This window comes from Haliotis cracherodii, unplaced genomic scaffold (assembly GCF_022045235.1).
Source record: "Haliotis cracherodii isolate W230 unplaced genomic scaffold, xgHalCrac1.p SCAF_9, whole genome shotgun sequence".
NCBI classification, from domain to species: Eukaryota; Metazoa; Mollusca; class Gastropoda; order Lepetellida; family Haliotidae; genus Haliotis; species Haliotis cracherodii.
Window position 1 is genome coordinate 17,707,072 of NW_027266343.1, and position 18,963 is coordinate 17,726,034.

An 18,963-nucleotide genomic window follows, 5' to 3' on the forward strand; every position below is an offset into this window, starting at 1 on the left:
CGACGTAGTAAATCGCCTTGTACGTATACGTCAGGCATAGAAATTCCCAATGGTAAATTTAAAAAAAACATATTTTACACTAGCATGTTGTTTCATTATGTTCATTGTTGGTTGAATGATCATGTATGCTTCTGTGGGCGCCAGCACGAAGCAGATTCTACCCAGACCATCACGTATTCAGTGCAGAACTTTGTCTGTAGAAGGAATAAATGAGTGCGCATTAAGAATTCGCTAAGTGATGCTGCATTGTACCAACTGACTGTTGAAACCTAGCAGTGAAGATACAGACTCACGCACGCATACACTACATCTTCGGGATGGATCTGTGGACAATTTTGCATTTGATGATCACCATCGCAATATCATACATTTCATGTTCGGAGCAGCACTGTGGGGTGTTTTTACTATTTAGAAGACGCGGGTACGCTTCCGCCGATACTGAATCAACATATGAGTCACTGGTGGACCGATTCCATAACGTATCCATGTTAGAGTGTGCCAACAGGGTGTACACCAGGTACAACTGGTTCATCTATGGTGCAAAGAACAGAACATGCACCGGAAGCAAATGCCTGTTTCTGCCAGTAACTCTTTCGGAAACTCCTTCAGACTACATCATCTATCATCGTAAGTTACACCTTTGTTTGATTGAGTGTGCTTGATATCACTTACATAATGTGGAAGAAAAGACCCAAGTGAAGCAGGTGACGGGCGTACACCTTTCAGTGATGATAATGAGCATGGAGAAGGTTGCCATCAGCTCAAGAATTATTATAGAGGGAATCTAGGCTTGTAAAGGTTTCTTCAAATAATGTACTCTAGTAGGTTGTCAACATAGACCTCAAAATGGTATTTTCTCGTTAAAAATGCCCATAAGCAAATTGGATTGTTTTAATAAGAATCAAATCGTTTTGTCATGTACATATGTTTTTAAGTTATTTTGTCTATCTAAAAGGTACGGTAGAAATGTATTTCAGTAAATGACTTGACGTGATTAAAGCCGCAGTTAGCAATAATCCAGCTATATACCTGGTTGGTGAGTGAGTTGGGTTTAACGCCGCTTTTAACAGTATTCCAGTTATATAACAGCGTGTCAGCTTAATGTTGGAGGAAAGCGAGAAGTGATGCAGGTCCCAGACGTTTACCACTTCGGTGAAACCAACGAGCATAGGTATGGTGCTGACAAACCGAGAAAGATAATCTGGGCGAACCGGGAGTCGAACCCACAATCATAGGTTTCTATATAACAGCGTGTCAGCTTAATGTTGGAGGAAAGCCAGAAGTGATGCAGGTCCCAGACGTTTACCACTTCGGTGAAACCCACGAGCACGGGTATGGTGCTGACAAACCGAGAAAGATAATCTGGGCGAACCGGGAGTCGAACCCACAATCATAGGTTTCTGGAGTGCCCAAGGGACGCAACTCTGCACAGCGAATCGCGGCGCCTTAGACGACTGGGCCACCCGTGCCCACTCGAGATTAGAAGTTCATTGTGTTTACCGCGACCGGTTTGGAATCTGAAAACCTGGTGGGAAATTCATTGGTCGGATAAATGCAGGTTCCTGCTCCATGTCACAGACTGACGCCTGAGTGTTCGGGGTCTATAGGCCTATCATGTCCGAGGTCGATTCAAGTGTAGACATCATTTTCAAGTTTATATCGCCGCCGACATTTATGATTAGATATATGTGTTGTACTGGAAAAAGTAGATTGAGTGGTATTGCCTCTGTAAATTTAATTTGAAGTATATTTCAACGGTGGTACAAGAGTATATATATATATATACAGCATATAATATACAATGCAGATCAAGATGGTAACAAGCCTCAATAAAACAAATGTAAAAACATAAAATGAAATAAAATAAAATAAAATAAAAATAAAAATTAGACACCTTAATGTAATAATGTGTTCAAATGTACGATGAATCTGGACAGATGTTTCAAAGTGGATATATTTTAGGTATAACGTTTTACACAATTTACACATATTTGGCAAGATATAACAATTCTTTGGGGTGAAAAGAAGTGGTTGTTGGAGAAGTGCTAAAAAGATAGTGAAATTCTTGTCCAACAGCAGATGAATTGCATAGTGTGCAGACACGGTCTTCTCTCAGTAACCCTCTCCATAGGCCGGTTTCAATGGGCAAATGATGATTGGATGTGCGAAATTGTAAAATGTGCAAGTAGATATTTTTGGGAAGTAATAGAATGTTTTCGAATTTTGGTAATTCTTTTAAAAGTTGGTAGTATAACCCTTTTGAACTTGATAAGATACACATATCCATTTTGTCGCCCCTTAAAGCATAGGTCACTGGGGATCATCAAGTTTTATCATTTAGATGTAGTGTGTGCAGGAAGAAGTGTTCCTCCTGGCATCTCCTCATTTTGTTATATATTGTTACAGCAACAAAACTCTAAAACGGCATGGTATAAGCCATAGGGTGTTAATGTCATGGTATTATAAAATTAAAACATATATGCTATTTAAACAAAACATTGTTTCTATCGATCTGAGAAGTTGAAAATACCATCACACTTGCGGGGAAACAACGGAAGGTCATCTTTGAACATTTGATTCTAGGTGACCAGCCACATATGTGTGAAGACATTCAGACCAGGGACCCGACAGCTGGTGACGGGGAGTATGTCCTATATCCCACAGCTGCCTCCATGCATGGGTGTCCTACTAAGATATACTGCAGTAACATGGCGTCTGGATCCCCGCTCGAGTTTGTGACTTTACCAACACTCAACGAAGGAAATTACCCAAAGCTCTACACAAAGAACTGCAGTGAAGAGATACCCAAGCTGTCTGGGTATGGAGTTGGAAGTGAAGGCAACTATCTATACTCTAAAATACGAATCCATGTAAAGGTGAGAAAAGGAAGCTGCAACGCTAGTACCATTAAGTCGAGAGTTTGTAATGACTCTTATATATTTGGGAGGTAGTCGACGCTTAATCCTGTGTGATATAGGAGAGTGTTTACTAGGTTGGGTTTAAGGTCAGGTAAAAGCTCAGAATGATGGAAGCCATAGAGGTATACCACTTTGTGGGAAATACACGAACACTGATAGGGGTGCTGGTAGACCAATGATCGTTATCAATACCGGTCTAATGTGGGATTCCAACAACGACCAGTCGATTATTGCAACAAAGGGAAGCAGATGTGATACACATGCGATTTATCATCCAAAACTGGCTACCACAGGAAATATCGCTTGGATGAGATCAAGCGATTTATTACTTGCCCGTGAAGAGATCACCCGTTTAATAAACATACAGCTGTATTACACATTGTGTAATACCAAAACGCGTGCTTATGTACTCTCGGAACACGTTTCACGAACAAATATTGAAAGCTCTCAACATCACTTGGCTTATTCAACGACATTGTGTGTGGAGATGATAGGTCACTGGGGGGAGCTTATGCACACTCGATGACCCCAGCAACCGTGTTGCTAGGCTGACGTCACATGGCATTGTTTCGCCGATGGATCTTGCAACAAAATTCCACAAATTACGTCATCGGGTATTGTGACGTTATTGTAAACTTTGAGGTGCAAGGCCCCGTTCCACAAGGCGATCGTATTGTAGCGCAACGACAGTCGTTAGTCTAAGTTAAATTATGTGAGTTGCGATAGCCACTTTTATCAACTCCTGTTGATATGTTTGATATCAAAAGACACTCAGGTGAGATTCTCTATATGTAGCACGTCTTTTGAAGTGAAGAAAGACATTTAAAGTGGGAATATAATTCTAATGACAGGATATATATTGACTATTATTTGCTCAATTACATTCAACGGAAATCATTTGTGGTATCGGTCCCTTGCATGTAATAAATACGTTGATGTCATTTACCCTTGATATCCTACCCAACACGCTATCACGATGTGGCTGAAATATTGCCGATGTGACGTAAAGCTATTTCTCATTGCTGCTATCGCCCCTTGACATCCTACACCAGCCAATCGAGTCTATTGAAGTCGTGACATCTCACACATGATACTCTATTCTGTGTAATGAAGTACTCACTCCTGTCTTTCAGAACATGACCGTCAAGGCAGATGACTTCACGTTTGTCAATGTGGTCATGGGGAATACTTACCCATACGGCACAGCGTCTGACTGCTACACTTACCAAGCTACCTGTGGTCCTAAAGGAACGTTCCACATCAACACCCTGGGAACAGGGATGCTTGTGGATAAACAGGTACTGTGTCAGTATGTAAACTGTACAAAGACATACGTTAAATCGCCTATGCAATAAGCACACATCACCGTCATATAGCTGGAATATTGCTGAGTGCGGCGTTAAACAACAAACCAACTATACCAACCAACTTAACACCAGTTCCCCTTGCAGTCAATGGTGTTTTTAACGCATTTTATTGACGCTTCTTACAACACAAAGACGACGGTCTATAAAATTTGGGGAATACCCCAATTACTTGCCTTTACATCGGCGAAGGATCTGGTGTAAAATAAAACAATAACCTTGACAGTTTTTTTGAAAGTACGTTATTGAAAACACATGTGTTTCTTGTTTGGTTGTTAAAGAGAGAATGACAATTAAATCCATACAACGGGAATTACTATGTACTTTGTACCTTCTTCACCTGGAGCCTCAGGATTGAGAATCCAGCTAACTATGCTGGAGGGATGGGTTCTTTTGATTTGGTATTCGTTTACCAAGTGAACAGTATCCGAATGTTTACCTTTATGCGCATGCCAAGGAGCCAATTTCTCCGCGAAACACGGAACTTGATGAAAATTGTATGGAATTTCCTCAAATTACAATGAATTAATTCTTTAGAAGGGAACTAACCCAACGGATCATATATTAGCTGCGCCCCGTAAAATGCATTGTTGCCGAATTTCCATGGTGTAAAAACAAACACACCTAACATTATGATGTGGTGAATGTAGCAGATATTCTTTATATATACATTGCACCAAAAAACAACAACGCAAAAGTGATTGTGGATGTATAAATCATATAAATAATGATGATAATTAATTGTTTTAAATCGGCATACATCACTCTCATTGACCTAGGTTCCCTATGGCACACATGAAACAGTAGATTTTCAAGGTGAAGATCACCTGTGCTCATTATTTTGTATGTCCACCATTAGAGTTCAAAACTGACTGTCATCGTCGACCCATGGAAGCAATCAGATTTGGAATTGTGGCCTGGGGAATGTTTACCCACTCTTCCTGCAGTGCTTGTGTCAACCGTCGGAGGTTCTGTGGATGTTGCTGGCGTGCTCGCAGTCATTAATCCCGTTGGGAAATGACGTTCTCTTGTTGCATAATGGGGAGGACGAGTGGCCAATGAATCTCATCCGTTAAACTCCATTGAACTTGCACAAGACTGTTCTACCCGTGTAGGAGATAGCTGCCCACACCATCACACTACCACCGCCAAATCTGACGTTGACATCTTTGACCAACGATGCAGGTTCGTCAAAAATGGCCCCTCGAATAGGTCATACCTTCAGCGCGTAAACGTTCCTCACTGCCTGGGCTGATATCCTTCGCAATCCTGGTATGGCCGTAGTGGTTCTTTTCACGCAATTGACGTAGCCATAATAATATGTTTTGTCCTGTAGTAGTGATACTGGAAGGTTACTTGTTGCCCCGTGTGTCTGATAACGGTTCCAAAGTCTTGTGATGATGCTTGGTGCTTCGTCTGTGTGCAGTCGGCCGATGACGTTGTTGCATCAGTCAGTCATGGATGGTTTCGCTGTTCACTTGCTCTACTATTGTGATAGCATGCAAATGAAAACACAACGTTTTCATAGGCCTACAAGTGATGTTCGACGTGCATGTCATATTGGTGTGTTTCGGCGCTAGGCTCTCACGTACCAAATTTCTGCAGTACCTATTTTTTTCCACAAATATAAATCCCAATCCATGCAGAAATTCATCATTGTATTAATTTGGCATGGATACCGGCAGTATTGTTTAAAGTTGAATACGGTTATATTTGACAAAAACAGAATGTAGCATTACATACAGAATTCATAAAAGTATTTATACAAATATTGATAGATATTGATAAAGAAAATTGGTCTGAAAAACATCTACATTAAGTAAATGTTATTCCTATTCAATGTATAGAAGTTATTTCTATATATGACTGTAACTAGCAGAGGGGAAAACATTAAGGACAATCTTACCACGTTTTCAATGCTCGTCGCATGATTTATTCATTGAAAAGGGACGATATATAAATAGTAAAAGAGAATAGAGAATTTGACAACTTTGTGATTTAATAGCAGTCGAAGATGAAAATCACTTCATCCTTGAAAGTCCAGCTTTTACAACGTTAAGATATTGATACATCAAACAAAATTATCTTGTCCATCCAAATATAATCCAAAGTTTTATCTTTGTAAAGCAGTATACTCCATGAAACACTGCAGAATCTGTCCATGTTTAGTTATTAGGCAATGTTACAAAGAAAGATATATTACACTGTAATATATATATATATATATATATATATATATATATATATATATATATATATATATATATATATATATATATATATATATACAAAAATGAGGTAAATGTCCACTCGGTGTACATGATATATATAAATTAAATAAAATAATAAAGTCCACGTTAGTCCATCATCTTCTTTATATCAGTTTCATACATAGTACTTTCGCTGTCTCATGACAGCTCTTCACTGAAACTGAAACAGCGAAAGTACTATGTATGAAACTGATATAAAGAAGATGATGGACTAACGTGGACTTTATTATTTTATTATATATATATATATATATATATATATATATATATATATATATATATATATATATATATATATATATATATATATATATATACTGTATGTAATGTTATATAGGCATGTGGCCTCTTGAGAAGCGATTTAATGAATTATTTATTATTCCAGTGCCGTGAATAACGGTAAAAGCATCGCAAAGTGCATCTCAAAATAATAAATAATTTCTTATTCTTTTCAGCTCAACTGGATTTTGCATGGTTCTTCCCATAAGGGAAAACTGCGTGTCGCTAGATCACCAGGGGGAGAGAAGATTGAACTCCTCTGCGGTGGCTTCTGCGGAGGATGCGTGCCGGATGGACCAATTGTGCTATACCCGAATACCGAGGATGGTGAGACAATCGTATTGTTATGATCGATTGGCCCGGTGGGTTTAATTTCAATGATCTAAAACCTGATGAAGGGCATGGCATCAGTATATGTTCTTTCCTTGCGTGAGATCTTCTCTGAGATTAGTCTTCTTGTAATATGATCAATTTACCTAGTTTCGCTTTGTTTTTAAAAATAAGAAATCGGTGTCAATACGTTTACATTTTCCTAAATGAAATTGTTTCAAATAGGCCTCAAGAGTCTATCGTATACATAACAGAAGGAGGGAGTTGGGCTGAAAGCCGATTTGAACAGTATTCCAGTTGTTTCACGGCGTGTCAGCTTGATGGGGGAGGAAAGCCCGAAGTGATGCGGGTCTCAGACTTTATCCACTTGGGTGAAACCCGAAACACGGGTATGGTGCTGACAAACCTAGAAACATAATCGGGGCTAATTGGAATTCGAACTAACGGTCATAGGTTTCTGGCGTGCCCAAGAGATGCAACTCTGCACAGCGATTTGCGGCGCCTTAGACAACTGGGCCACCCGTGCACCCTACCCCCGTGATTTTCTTTCAAGGTACAAGTGGAACTATTACCATGTATATTCTCAAAAACTCAATAATTTGCTTTTAAGTTTTCCAATCTCAGAAAAGAACCTACTTTAATTCTGCCCAAACCATTGATTTTTCATCTTTGTTCACCACTATCCCACATGACAAACGTAAGGGAAAACGTTAGTGACTAAGGTGGTGACCATGTACATAGTTACATATCTACGAGTATCTTCAGAGGTTCAGGATAATTTGTCAAATGTGAAAGCAAATGTCATCTGAAGTTTATGAGAAAACAATATGTTAAATGCAAGACTTCCCAATTGATAACATCTTTTTGCAATTAGGGGTGAGACATTTAGGCAAAAAGCAGGCACCCCCACCAGCAAAAATTGTGGTCCCCTTCTTGCTGATCTGTTTCTTTATCCATACGAACCAGAATTTCTGCTCGGATTGGCAAAATCAAAAGCAAGGGAATTTGGCCAAGAAGTTTAACTTAGGCTTCAGGTATATCGTTGATCTGATATCGTTCACTAACCGTTAAATAGCCAATTCCCTTGCTCTAATTTACCCACCTGATCCAGAAATGTAAGAGGACATTGAAACAGGTTCATCTGTTTCACTTTAAGAGCTGTGCATAAATATTCAAATGACTTCAACTTTCCAATAGTGTAAATTGAACTAATTTCCAATATTCCAGCAGTTCAAACCTTTGGTGTCTACATTTCACAACTTTTGATGTACAATCGAGCATTCTCTTTCTACCAAGAGTTCAAAGAGCGCCATACGACTAAAATGTTGTTTGATCAAGGTTACAGCTTTTCGATCTTTCAAAAGGTTTGATGGAGGACATCTCCAAATGTTACGCGTCGGTGGCATAAATGATATCCGATGCAAACCTATTCCGTGTTTTCCAGTGTGTTTTTCGGGAGAGAACAATTGACTTGCCTTTGCATGTGTTTGTGACGGGTGCCACCGGTGGGACAGCATCGCCGCGATATTTTTAAGATAGTTATTCTTTTACAGTCATTGTCAGTAGGCTTATTCAAACAATTACATGTACAAATATAGACTACTAAATGCAATGTTGCAGTAACTACAATATTCAGAGGGTGAGTGGCAATACATTTCGTGCAGAAAACACCATAAAAATCTACAAAGAGAAATTTCAAGTTTTGAGGACAACAGAGAGCTTTGCTATTTGGCGCTTTTCTTTTATTGTGACGTGCGGTGTAGAACAAAACCTTTGCAAGGCTTGCTTAGTTTTCTTTAAGGGTGCCTACCTCATGTTAGCTAACGAAGTTGTCGTGCTATACGTGCTTTGAGTGCCTGTGATAAGTTCTCATGAAGAATAACGGTGTAAACAAACTGCTTGAGCATATAGAGCGCCATATTTTTTCTAAAGGCTTTTGTCAGTGATTCCGTAGATTCTGATCGACAACCCACTCAAAACACATCTTCCCGAGGCAAGGGAGTTACCTGACTGTAAAAGTCAATTATCCACCCTTGCCGAACTAGGCTGGAAGGATGGAGTTATATTTTGTCTGGACTAACGAGTCTGTGCATAGTCCAATCAAAATCGCTTACCGAAATCGACATTTCGGTTCGTAAACAGCATGAATTTCAAACTGCAGATTTCGGTCGACTGCAGGATTTGCAAAGGATGTGCACCGTCAACTGCGCGCCGACAGATATTTTCCAATTTTTTTCATGGTTTCAATCAAGGTGCTAACGTAATTTGATGCACTTCCCGAGGTAAGACACGCTGATCTTGACTGGGCGCCGCCATTTTGTTTGAAGCAAATGCAAGTGATATGAGAGGTGGAATGTGAATGGTCAATAGGAGGGGCATAGAAGGGACATAACTCGTAAAAGCTACTGGTGGCGCTACGATCGAGCCCAGAAATTCCAGCCAAGTTCCGCAACGCCCTTGCCTCGGGAAGATGTTCAAAACACTGGACTCAACCCATGCTGTTTCAATCAATGTATTTTCTAACTTCAAAGAGTTCGCTTTTTATTTTGTCATGGTAGAATGGAGATAAACATACAGTTTTGAGCTAGGTTACATGAAAATTTAACATTTGAAGTCGCACGTATCGCATTCGGTTCCCAATTGAGTGTAGCGCAGTGAATATCAATCTGCTGAAACAAAAAAAAACCCAGTTGAAATAATTATGATTTCATCACTGAAAATCGGTGATGCCACCAGATGTTCGTGAAAAGGATGAGCATATCTTGCTCTCCCTATAGCACCCGCCACTCACACAAACGACATCACAATAGTATGTGAAAGTAACCTGGGTAACGAGGTTAGAATATCCCGTGAAAGGTAATATCATGGTACATGTATATCGATGCGAATCATGGTAACAAGCAACGCGTTATATTAGTCAATTCCTCAGAATGTCTACCATAAAAGTTATGAAATGACCTAACAAGGTCTTTGATGGCGAAAGTTCTAAGCAACATTTTGACGCCGTAAATTGCAGCTGATAATGTATTGAAAACGTTTCTTGGAGACTTAAAATAATAAAAATTCTGACATTTAGTCTTACCTCCACATTTTGTTTTGTCATTTGTCGAAAACAGACAATGTATAATTCTCTTTGATTCGAACACATAATGATCTCGAAAGCTTTCCCTCATTTCTAGAATACATAAGCAGCTCCTAATGGTCTAAAAAATAACCTTATTTTATGTTCTCCTGTTCATAAATATTTACTTAAATTCAACAATATAATCATTATATTCTTTAATTGCAGCTGCATTTCTTGGCAACATAGGATCCAGTTTGACGGGAGAGAAATCGATTGAATGAAGGTGAAGTTTCACATTTCCAATGCCTCTTCAAGTTTTCGGTAAACACTTCACGGCCTGGTAACGGGAATATTATAAATAATTTTATTATTAACTCTTAAAATGTGAAGTCAAGTGTGAATGCCCCGGTCCCTGATTTAAGCGTGGGTCGCGCACTCCTGGATCGAGTACACAGCCGCTAGAGAGCTAACTGTACAAATAAAGTTCAGTTAAAGGACTGTAGCTTATTAAAATTGTTTTAAAATAACACCTGGAGGCGTTGTCTCATGAGAGATTGGTGTTAAATTACATGTGATATATTTATATCCCGAAATATGTACTGCAAACATCGCAATTAACCACGTACATTTTATAAAAAAAAACTGTGATATTTCACAGAACTGTGCGACAGAACTTTTGAAAACAAAAAGTTCTGTCACCTGAATTCCGAGGTCGAGGTATTTATGAAATAATCGACGAGTGAGAGTTGTTTATCATACAATAAAACACTACAGGGAGAATAAACCATGAGGGCGCAGCCCCGAATGATTTATTCTTCCTACATTGTTTTATTGTACGATAAACAACGACCACGAGTCGTTTATTATATGACATATCAACATTATGTACAGGCTCTTTAAGGATGAAAATAAAATGCACATGCCTTAAAAATATTTACCCGTATTTAAATTATCATGACACCTCGGCATTGTCGGACAAGACCATATTATGCACAGGTGGGTATTTCCCGCATTTTGTCACAATCCACAGGTCGATTACCTGTACCTTTTCTCCCAATACCGATTGTCATGTCTCTCCCGCTTTTGAATGCGATCGTTCGGCCACTGTGTTTATTTGCGTTGCCGAGCTACATCTATGGGGAACAGCTCACTAGACACTCCCCCTTCAAAGTAACGGTTGTTAAGGTGCCTGAAACAGGGATCATGCCTGAAGCATATGTTATGTCCCACAAAGGAAATAATGTCTGAAACGAAATGCACTTGACAACGGTGCTAGCAATCTCCACTTTAGCCAGAGGAAACTTCATTCAGTTCTTTAGAACCATACATTGTGACAATGATATTCATGTGTTTGTTTATTTATTTACTGTTTGTTATTTATTAAATAAAATGGGGCGGTCGGGTAGTCTAGTGGTTCAAGCGTCCGCTTGTCACGCCGAAGACCCGGGTTCGATTCCCGACATGGGTACATTGTGTGAAGCCCATTTCTGGTGTCCCCCGCCGTGATATTGCTGGAATATTGCTAAAAGCGGCGTAAAACCATACTCACTATGAAATAATCCATGTGTTTATTTTGTGCATATTTGTGAAATTTATCAATGCGTTTATTCTGTATATTATTTATGAAATCTATTTATGTGTATATTTTTTGGTTTATATGTATTGATATTTACTAAATTTATCTATGTATCTATTCTTTGTTCTGTTTATATTGTTAATGATTCAATTTATACATGTGTTTATTCTTCTGTTTATATTGGTAATGATTAAAATTATGCATGTGTCTATTCTTTGTTTTGTTTATATTGTTATTGAAATATATGTATGTGTTTATTCGTCTGTTTGTATTGTTATTGGTGAAATCTATGCATGTGTTTATTTTTTTTCTGTTTATATTGTTAATGATGAAATATATGTTTGTGTTTATTCTTCTGTATATATTGTTAATGATTAAATTTATCTATGTTTATTCTTTGTTCTGTTTATGTTGTTATTGAATACATTTACGCATGTTTTTATTCTTTATTCTGTTTATTTTTTTATTGCTGAAATGTATGCATGTGTTTACTCTTTGTTTTGTTTATATTGTGATTGAATAAATGTATTTGCATGTGTTTATTCTGTGTTCTGTTTATATTGTTATTGATGAAATCTATGCATGTGTTTCTTCTTTATTCTGTTTAAATTGTTATTGATGAAATTTATGCGTGTGTTTATTCTACTGTTTATATTGTACATGATTACATTTATGCATGTGTTTATTCTTCTGTTTATATTGTTAATGATTAAATTTATGCATGTGTTTATTCTTTATTCTGTTTAAATTATTATTGATGAAACTTACGCATGTGTTTATTCTTTGTTTGTTTTTTATTGTTAATGATAACATTTATCTATGTTTATTCTTTGTTCTCTTTGAATTGTTATTGATGAAATTGACACATGTGTTTATTCTTTGTTCTGTTCATATTGTAAATGATTAACTTTATCTTTGTTTATTCTTTGTTCTGTTGTTGAATAAATCTACATATGTGTTTCTTCTTTATTCTGTTTAAATTGTTATTGGTAAAATTTATACACGTGTTTATTCTTTGTTTTGTTTAAATTGTTAATGATGAAATGTATGTATGTGTTTATTCGTCTGTTTATATTGTTATAGATGAAATTTATTTATATTGATGACATTTAAGCATGTGTTTAATTTGCATATTGATTATGTTGTAATTTATAAGTATAACCGTTGAACATATAATCAGATTGAGAAAACATTCAGTGCTCTACGTACGCACACCATTATTTGGTAAGCATGCTCCCTCGGACATATTCCTTATAAGGAGATTGAAAGGAGGAAATGAACAATGTTAAAATGATTTTTAAAACCCATGTTTTAACATTCGAACAATTATGAGTTTTGTATGTAAAGCCTGATGCTAGATTCTTTATTCAGACAACAGTCCCTATGACTTTGAAAGCAATATGGGATTTGCAAAAGAAAGACTTGCCTTATTATTGTTGGTTTAAGTGTTGTTAAGGTCACCTTCTTACTTATGCACCCTTGACAAACCTGTTTTAAAACTTTCACAATGTTTCACTTCACTGCTAGTACAGGACAATGGGTGTTTCTGTTCAGATATTAGTAAGGCATATTTGTCCATTTGCTGTGTTAAAGTTCATTTTTCGTTAATAAATATGAGATGAAAGTACAAATGGGTGTATTTATTATTCCTTAGTGAACTATGAAGATTGTTAAATTTATATGCATCATCATTATTTAGTTATAATGGAAACCACAAAATTCTGAACGAACGGAGGACCGTTACAATATTTGCCGCTCGATGGAAAAGTCCAATGTTTGTGTGCTCGAGCCGGAACCTCCCTCGTCTGTGTTTCGCGTATATGAACTGGAACTTCGGTTCAATATCTTATTGTCATGTGTTTTTTTTATGTTATTTAAAGTGCATACAATATCATATAAGTCTTTGAAAAGGATTTAAAAGTGATACACATAAGGAAGAGAATTAATGGATGTCAACTTCTCTATTACGTTGTGTTCCTCATAATAAAGAAGTTGACATCCATAAATTATATTCCCCATATCATATAACCACCTCAACGACAAATCGCTTATTTAAGTACTTGTCCGCACATGTATATCTTACCTAGCGTCATTTTAATGGTCTTAATCGTGATTATTGCCTGAAGCAATATCGTTGTCAACCTATCGATGTCACATATGAATTTTAACTATCTATTTGTATTTTCTGTGTAGTAATTATTTAAGGGATTTTGAGGACGAAAGTAGTGTCATAGTGGAAACCGCATCAATATTTTTGCTTAAAAATACTTTAATCCAAAATACATAATTGTTTCAATATGTTCATTTATCCAAAATACATAATTGTTTCAATATGTTTCCAAAGTCTCCCTTGTCTGTTTAATACATTCAGCAAAAGTCCCCTCTTATAAGGACCACTCATCCACCTATCTATAAAATAAAATGTTAGTTGTCACCCCAACACGTCCCCGGATCTTACGTATGTTTATGTACGTGGGTCAATGACCTTGCGCGACCTTATTCTGTACAGCTCACGGTCTGTGTTCTGTCACGTGCTAACCAAGAAGCAGGCTGTTATTCAAACTTCATCAGTAAACCTACCTGCTGCCTTCCATCGGCCGAGTGAGCTACCAACTGATGACACCCCGTCGTCTTGGACAAAATGTTTCCAAAGCCGTAATCTACTATGGTTCATGCTTGGCTTGGCTTCCTATTGGTACTGACCCGTGAAGATCCGGGGAGGATAGGTCTTCAGCAACAATTGCTTGCCGGTAAAGGCGACTATGCTTGTCGTAAGAGGCGACAAACAGAATCGGGTGGTCAGGCTCGTGACTTGGTTGATGCATGTCATCGTATCCCAATTGCGTGCTCATGTTATCAATCACTGGATTGTCTGGTCCAGACTCGATGTTTTACAGACTGCTGTCATGTTGATGAGTGCAGCGTTAAACAAGAAACACGTCGTATTGGTAATTGTTAGGTATTCATTCTACCACGTTGTAACTTAACCATTAATGGTTAAGCCTAGCTTGTTTCATATTTTCTTATCCTTTAATTCCAGTGTCAGTAGTCTTGCCTTGTGTTTGCATATAACTCGTATACAAATTTCTACCAAACTATCAATGCGCCACGATATATCACTTTCCCTGCCCCTAAATATTTCTCCTCAACTATCTCCTGTCACATTTCTCTCTCCCGATCTCCCTCTAGTTGAATACCATCATGCCTGGGGCACCCTTATGTAGTAGACACATCAACGCAGTCGTCATCCTTTAGTTTTAACGTCCATAAGGAACTGCCACGTCAACACGATTTGACCATGTGGCTTATTTACACATTGTACACAGTAATCGTCGCACCATGTAAGACCCAAGTCGGTCTGTGGAAGTTTTAACAGAAGTAAAATATTATAATAACACTTTGTAACACTTTATGGATAACAACTTCTGGTTTATTGTACGTAGCGATGTAGATTTGTACACTGTTATCAAGCTGGAGTGACTACAACAAAGTGATGAATAGTATCTTTATTCATGTTATGAAAAGAACCAGATTAACATTGACAACAACAGGTAATAGAAGCATCCAGACAAATAGATGAAGCCAAAGTACAGAAAGTATAACAAATGGCACACGGGTAATGAAGCCAGATGTGCAGGGAGGATAAGGATTATACAAGTTGTAATAAGATGATTGGATAATAATTAAAAGAGTCTAAAAATATCTTATGTGGCAAGATCTAGAATTTATAGTTCTTCACATTTGTCATTACAGGCACGTATTTGTCAATAATATCCAGCTTGGTAGATGTTTTAGATTTCAAATCAGGCTTTTTAAACTGGTGTATATATTTATAATAACCACTGAGTGGTATTTATCTGTAGCTGGATGTATAAGTAATAGACCCGTGAAGATCCGGGGTAGAATAGGTCTTCAGCAACCCATGCTTGTCATAAAAGGCGACTAACGGGATCGGGTGGTCAGGCTTGCTGATTTGGTTGATGCATGTCATCGGTCCCAATTGCGTGGATCGATGCTCATGATGTCAGTCACTGGATTGTCTGGTCCAGATTCGATCATTTACAGACCGCCGTCATATAGCTGGAATATTGCTGAGTGCGGCGTTAAACAACCAACCAACTAACCAACCAACCAACTATTATTGATAATATCGAGCCGTGTCAACATTCAGCACAGTACAAACTACAATAGCACCATGTAAGATAAAGGCTAAGAGGTATCTTCTAGGTGTGGCTCTACAGCTCACCTTTTGCCATGTTTTGGATGTTGTTTGATCAGTTTGTACTAGTCACTTGCTATACAAGGGATTCCAAACAGAGAAAAAAATAATATCTTGTAAGATTTTCGGAAAGAAATGAAACCATTGTTCGCGTGGCATTCTGCTTTTCCTGTGTTGTATTGATATCTTGAGAAAACATTGGTTCTACTCCTTTCACATATAAAACATGCGTGTTTTAAAGTAATGGCTGAATAAAAGCAAAATAATTGTACATCATGGCTTCTGCCAGTTGTAATAAAAATTAACATAAAACATCGGAACAAAGAAAGAAAAATAATAACTAATATACAGATTAATTAATGTAGTAAATCACTGGCTTCTACAAGGTACCACTGAGGTGTAATTCAGAGTAGGGTATTCAATATGTTACCCACCGTGGCCGATCGGTTACTGGTTAACCTTTCTTTCAGATGACGACAACAGTGACGTCATGGGCATTCATGGATTATGGCATCTTCTATTATTCGTGACAGTGCACTGATCAGATGCTTCGTTGTTATAGGCTACTTCTCAAACAATGAAACCAGTCGTACATAGGTATGAATAAACGTTAAAACATGTTATATTAATTCTATTGCGTATTATTGAAAACTGATAAATCATATCCGTGCAATTATTAAAAATACTAACTCGATGCGAGCAAATTATAAACAATCTTTACTACACACAGAACGTTGTCACTTAACTATGGTTATAATTTCATATTTAGGTGACATGACATACGTAGATTACACAACTACCTGACAGACTGACATGTCATATCAGGTACAGGAGATGGGTGGTTTTGAACATGCGAAATCAGAGCAATTATCAAGGCTAATTTGTCCTGTTAGTAAATCATTACAGAAGTGTAAATACCTTCGTTTGCAATGATAACATCGAAACAAAAAGTCTTGAAAAAGGAATCTGAATGTCTGCCCTAAAACTAATAATTTTCGAAATAATTACGTAGTTAGGCACCCTTATTCTGCTATCAATAAAATGGCAAATACACATGAACATAGCTAAATGCTATAAACACTCTTTCACTAAGTCATTTACAGTTTCAAACAGTATCGAAGCATAGACAAAGCGTCACATTTACGTTATATGGCCACACATTGGATTACTGTAGATTGGTATTGTTTGCTTTCACAATACATATCAGATAATATAATTACTACAAATGTATGCAGGTTCCTCCAGGAGAAGTGAAATCTTAGTTGTTACTGCATGTAGTAGTATTCGCGAAATACTGTGACCCGGTCACCTAGGCGAGTACATCTGCGCCACCTGTCGTACATAAAGTATTCCAAAACAATTAAAACAAATAAAAACCGATAAAACAACACCCACATGACAAGGTAACAAGATATATTTACCATGATGAACTCAAGTCTAACATCTGAATATATTTACATGCTTATATCTAACAGTATGGTATATCCTTATTAAACATTGTAGAATTAAGGAAGTAATTCTAAATTAACATCTAGTTAATTAATATCAACATTCTTCTGACACAGTTCTGAAGCTGAAAATGCATCGTCTCGAGAGTTTCACATCAAGTCTTCCACCGCCAGAAACAATGACGTGGCGTCAGGAAAGTCATCTCCTCTATTCTGCTTCCTTGATGCAATAGCTTGTCGAATTAGCTCCTCCGAGACGCCCATGGCAAGCACTGCCTCCACCTGTGGAGAGCTCCTGGGTTTACTTGGAGGACTACCTGCGTGTCCTTGATTCTTTGTGGGACATCCAGTTCCAGGTCCGTCTTTGTCCCTGCTGGATCCAAGATTTGCAACAACTACACCAGGTGCACAAGACGCTCCATCGTGTCCAGGATCCTGTTCACGCATGTCAATTGCGTTCCCCTGTTTGCTGTTGTGGGTGTGTTGTATATACTCGCATCTAGGAGACCACTGGAGATGTGCAGCGAACGGATCATCATCAGTATCCCAGTCCCTTAATGTCACCCCACAGTAGAAGCACCGAGCTCGGTCTGCAGAACCAATGTAGAAAAACCCGGCGGCAGCCATGTTTTGAGGAGAATGAATATCCAGTTTAAGGGGCCATGCTTCAAATGTGCCAAGTCGCTTCACCTGGTCAGCGAAGCTGCTATACTTGGCCTTTGCAACGTCATAACCAGACAGTAACTTAGGCGTGACCACAGGAAACCACTTATTGAGGAAGCTGCAGTCTGGAGAATGTTTCCTGTGTGCGTCAAGAGGGACGTCCTTCTCCGTCCAGTTGTACAGTTTGACCTTGCAGGTGTCACACTCCACTTTGTCCCCGGGTCCGATCAACACGAACCCGGCAATGGCTAGTGTTACTGATCTTATCTTCCCAGTCCAGTTTGCGAATGTTCTCAACCTCCTGGCCAGGTTGTCCTTCTCTGGGGTCGGCTGATTATCGACTCCAGGCAGTCTACCACGACTTTCACTTCCTGTTTGTCGCAGTACAGCACCATCTGTACACACAGACTCTTGGCATTCCGTATTTGATATATCCATGGTAGTATGATATAGATCACGTGTACATGCACCTACATGAACAAGCTTGAACGTCAATGTCGTCGGGGATAACCGATCGTAACATTCAAATCCGTCCTTAACCTGTTGTGTTGTATCTATAAATAGATCCACATGAAACGCCTAGTATTATTAGTAACACGTCACGCCATAATCTCATAATCGCCATAATCTCATTTCAGTTCCTTGTTAGTGCAGCAAAGCTAAACAAAGATCTGAGGACATATCCCAATGAGGGCGGACGTTAGAACGACATATTGTCCGACTAGTCAGAGCGTCGAGTCGGACACACTCCACCGCAGTGGTAACTTAGCATAACACCACTGCCACAGGCTAATTTGCATATCACGGGAACATTCTCTTGTTTGTAAACAAG

The 18,963-nt window shown here is 38.2% G+C and overlaps 2 protein-coding genes across 2 annotated transcripts; one reads left to right on the forward strand and one right to left on the reverse strand.

Annotated features, from left to right (window-relative positions):
• The first annotated feature begins 317 nt into the window (after window positions 1-317).
• On the forward strand, window positions 318-10,506 carry LOC139452331 (A disintegrin and metalloproteinase with thrombospondin motifs 20-like). Its single transcript, XM_071233768.1, has 5 exons — window positions 318-627; window positions 2,584-2,876; window positions 4,052-4,216; window positions 7,008-7,158; window positions 10,451-10,506. Exons 1-5 carry the CDS (start codon window positions 318-320, stop codon window positions 10,504-10,506), a joined length of 975 nt encoding a protein of 324 aa, XP_071089869.1.
• Window positions 10,507-15,334: 4,828 nt separating this feature from the next.
• Window positions 15,335-18,634, reverse strand: LOC139452541 (baculoviral IAP repeat-containing protein 3-like). The gene has a single exon (XM_071234055.1). It carries the CDS (start codon window positions 18,567-18,569, stop codon window positions 17,619-17,621), a length of 951 nt encoding a protein of 316 aa, XP_071090156.1. The 5' UTR covers window positions 18,570-18,634; the 3' UTR covers window positions 15,335-17,618.
• Between the last annotated feature and the right edge of the window lie 329 nt (window positions 18,635-18,963).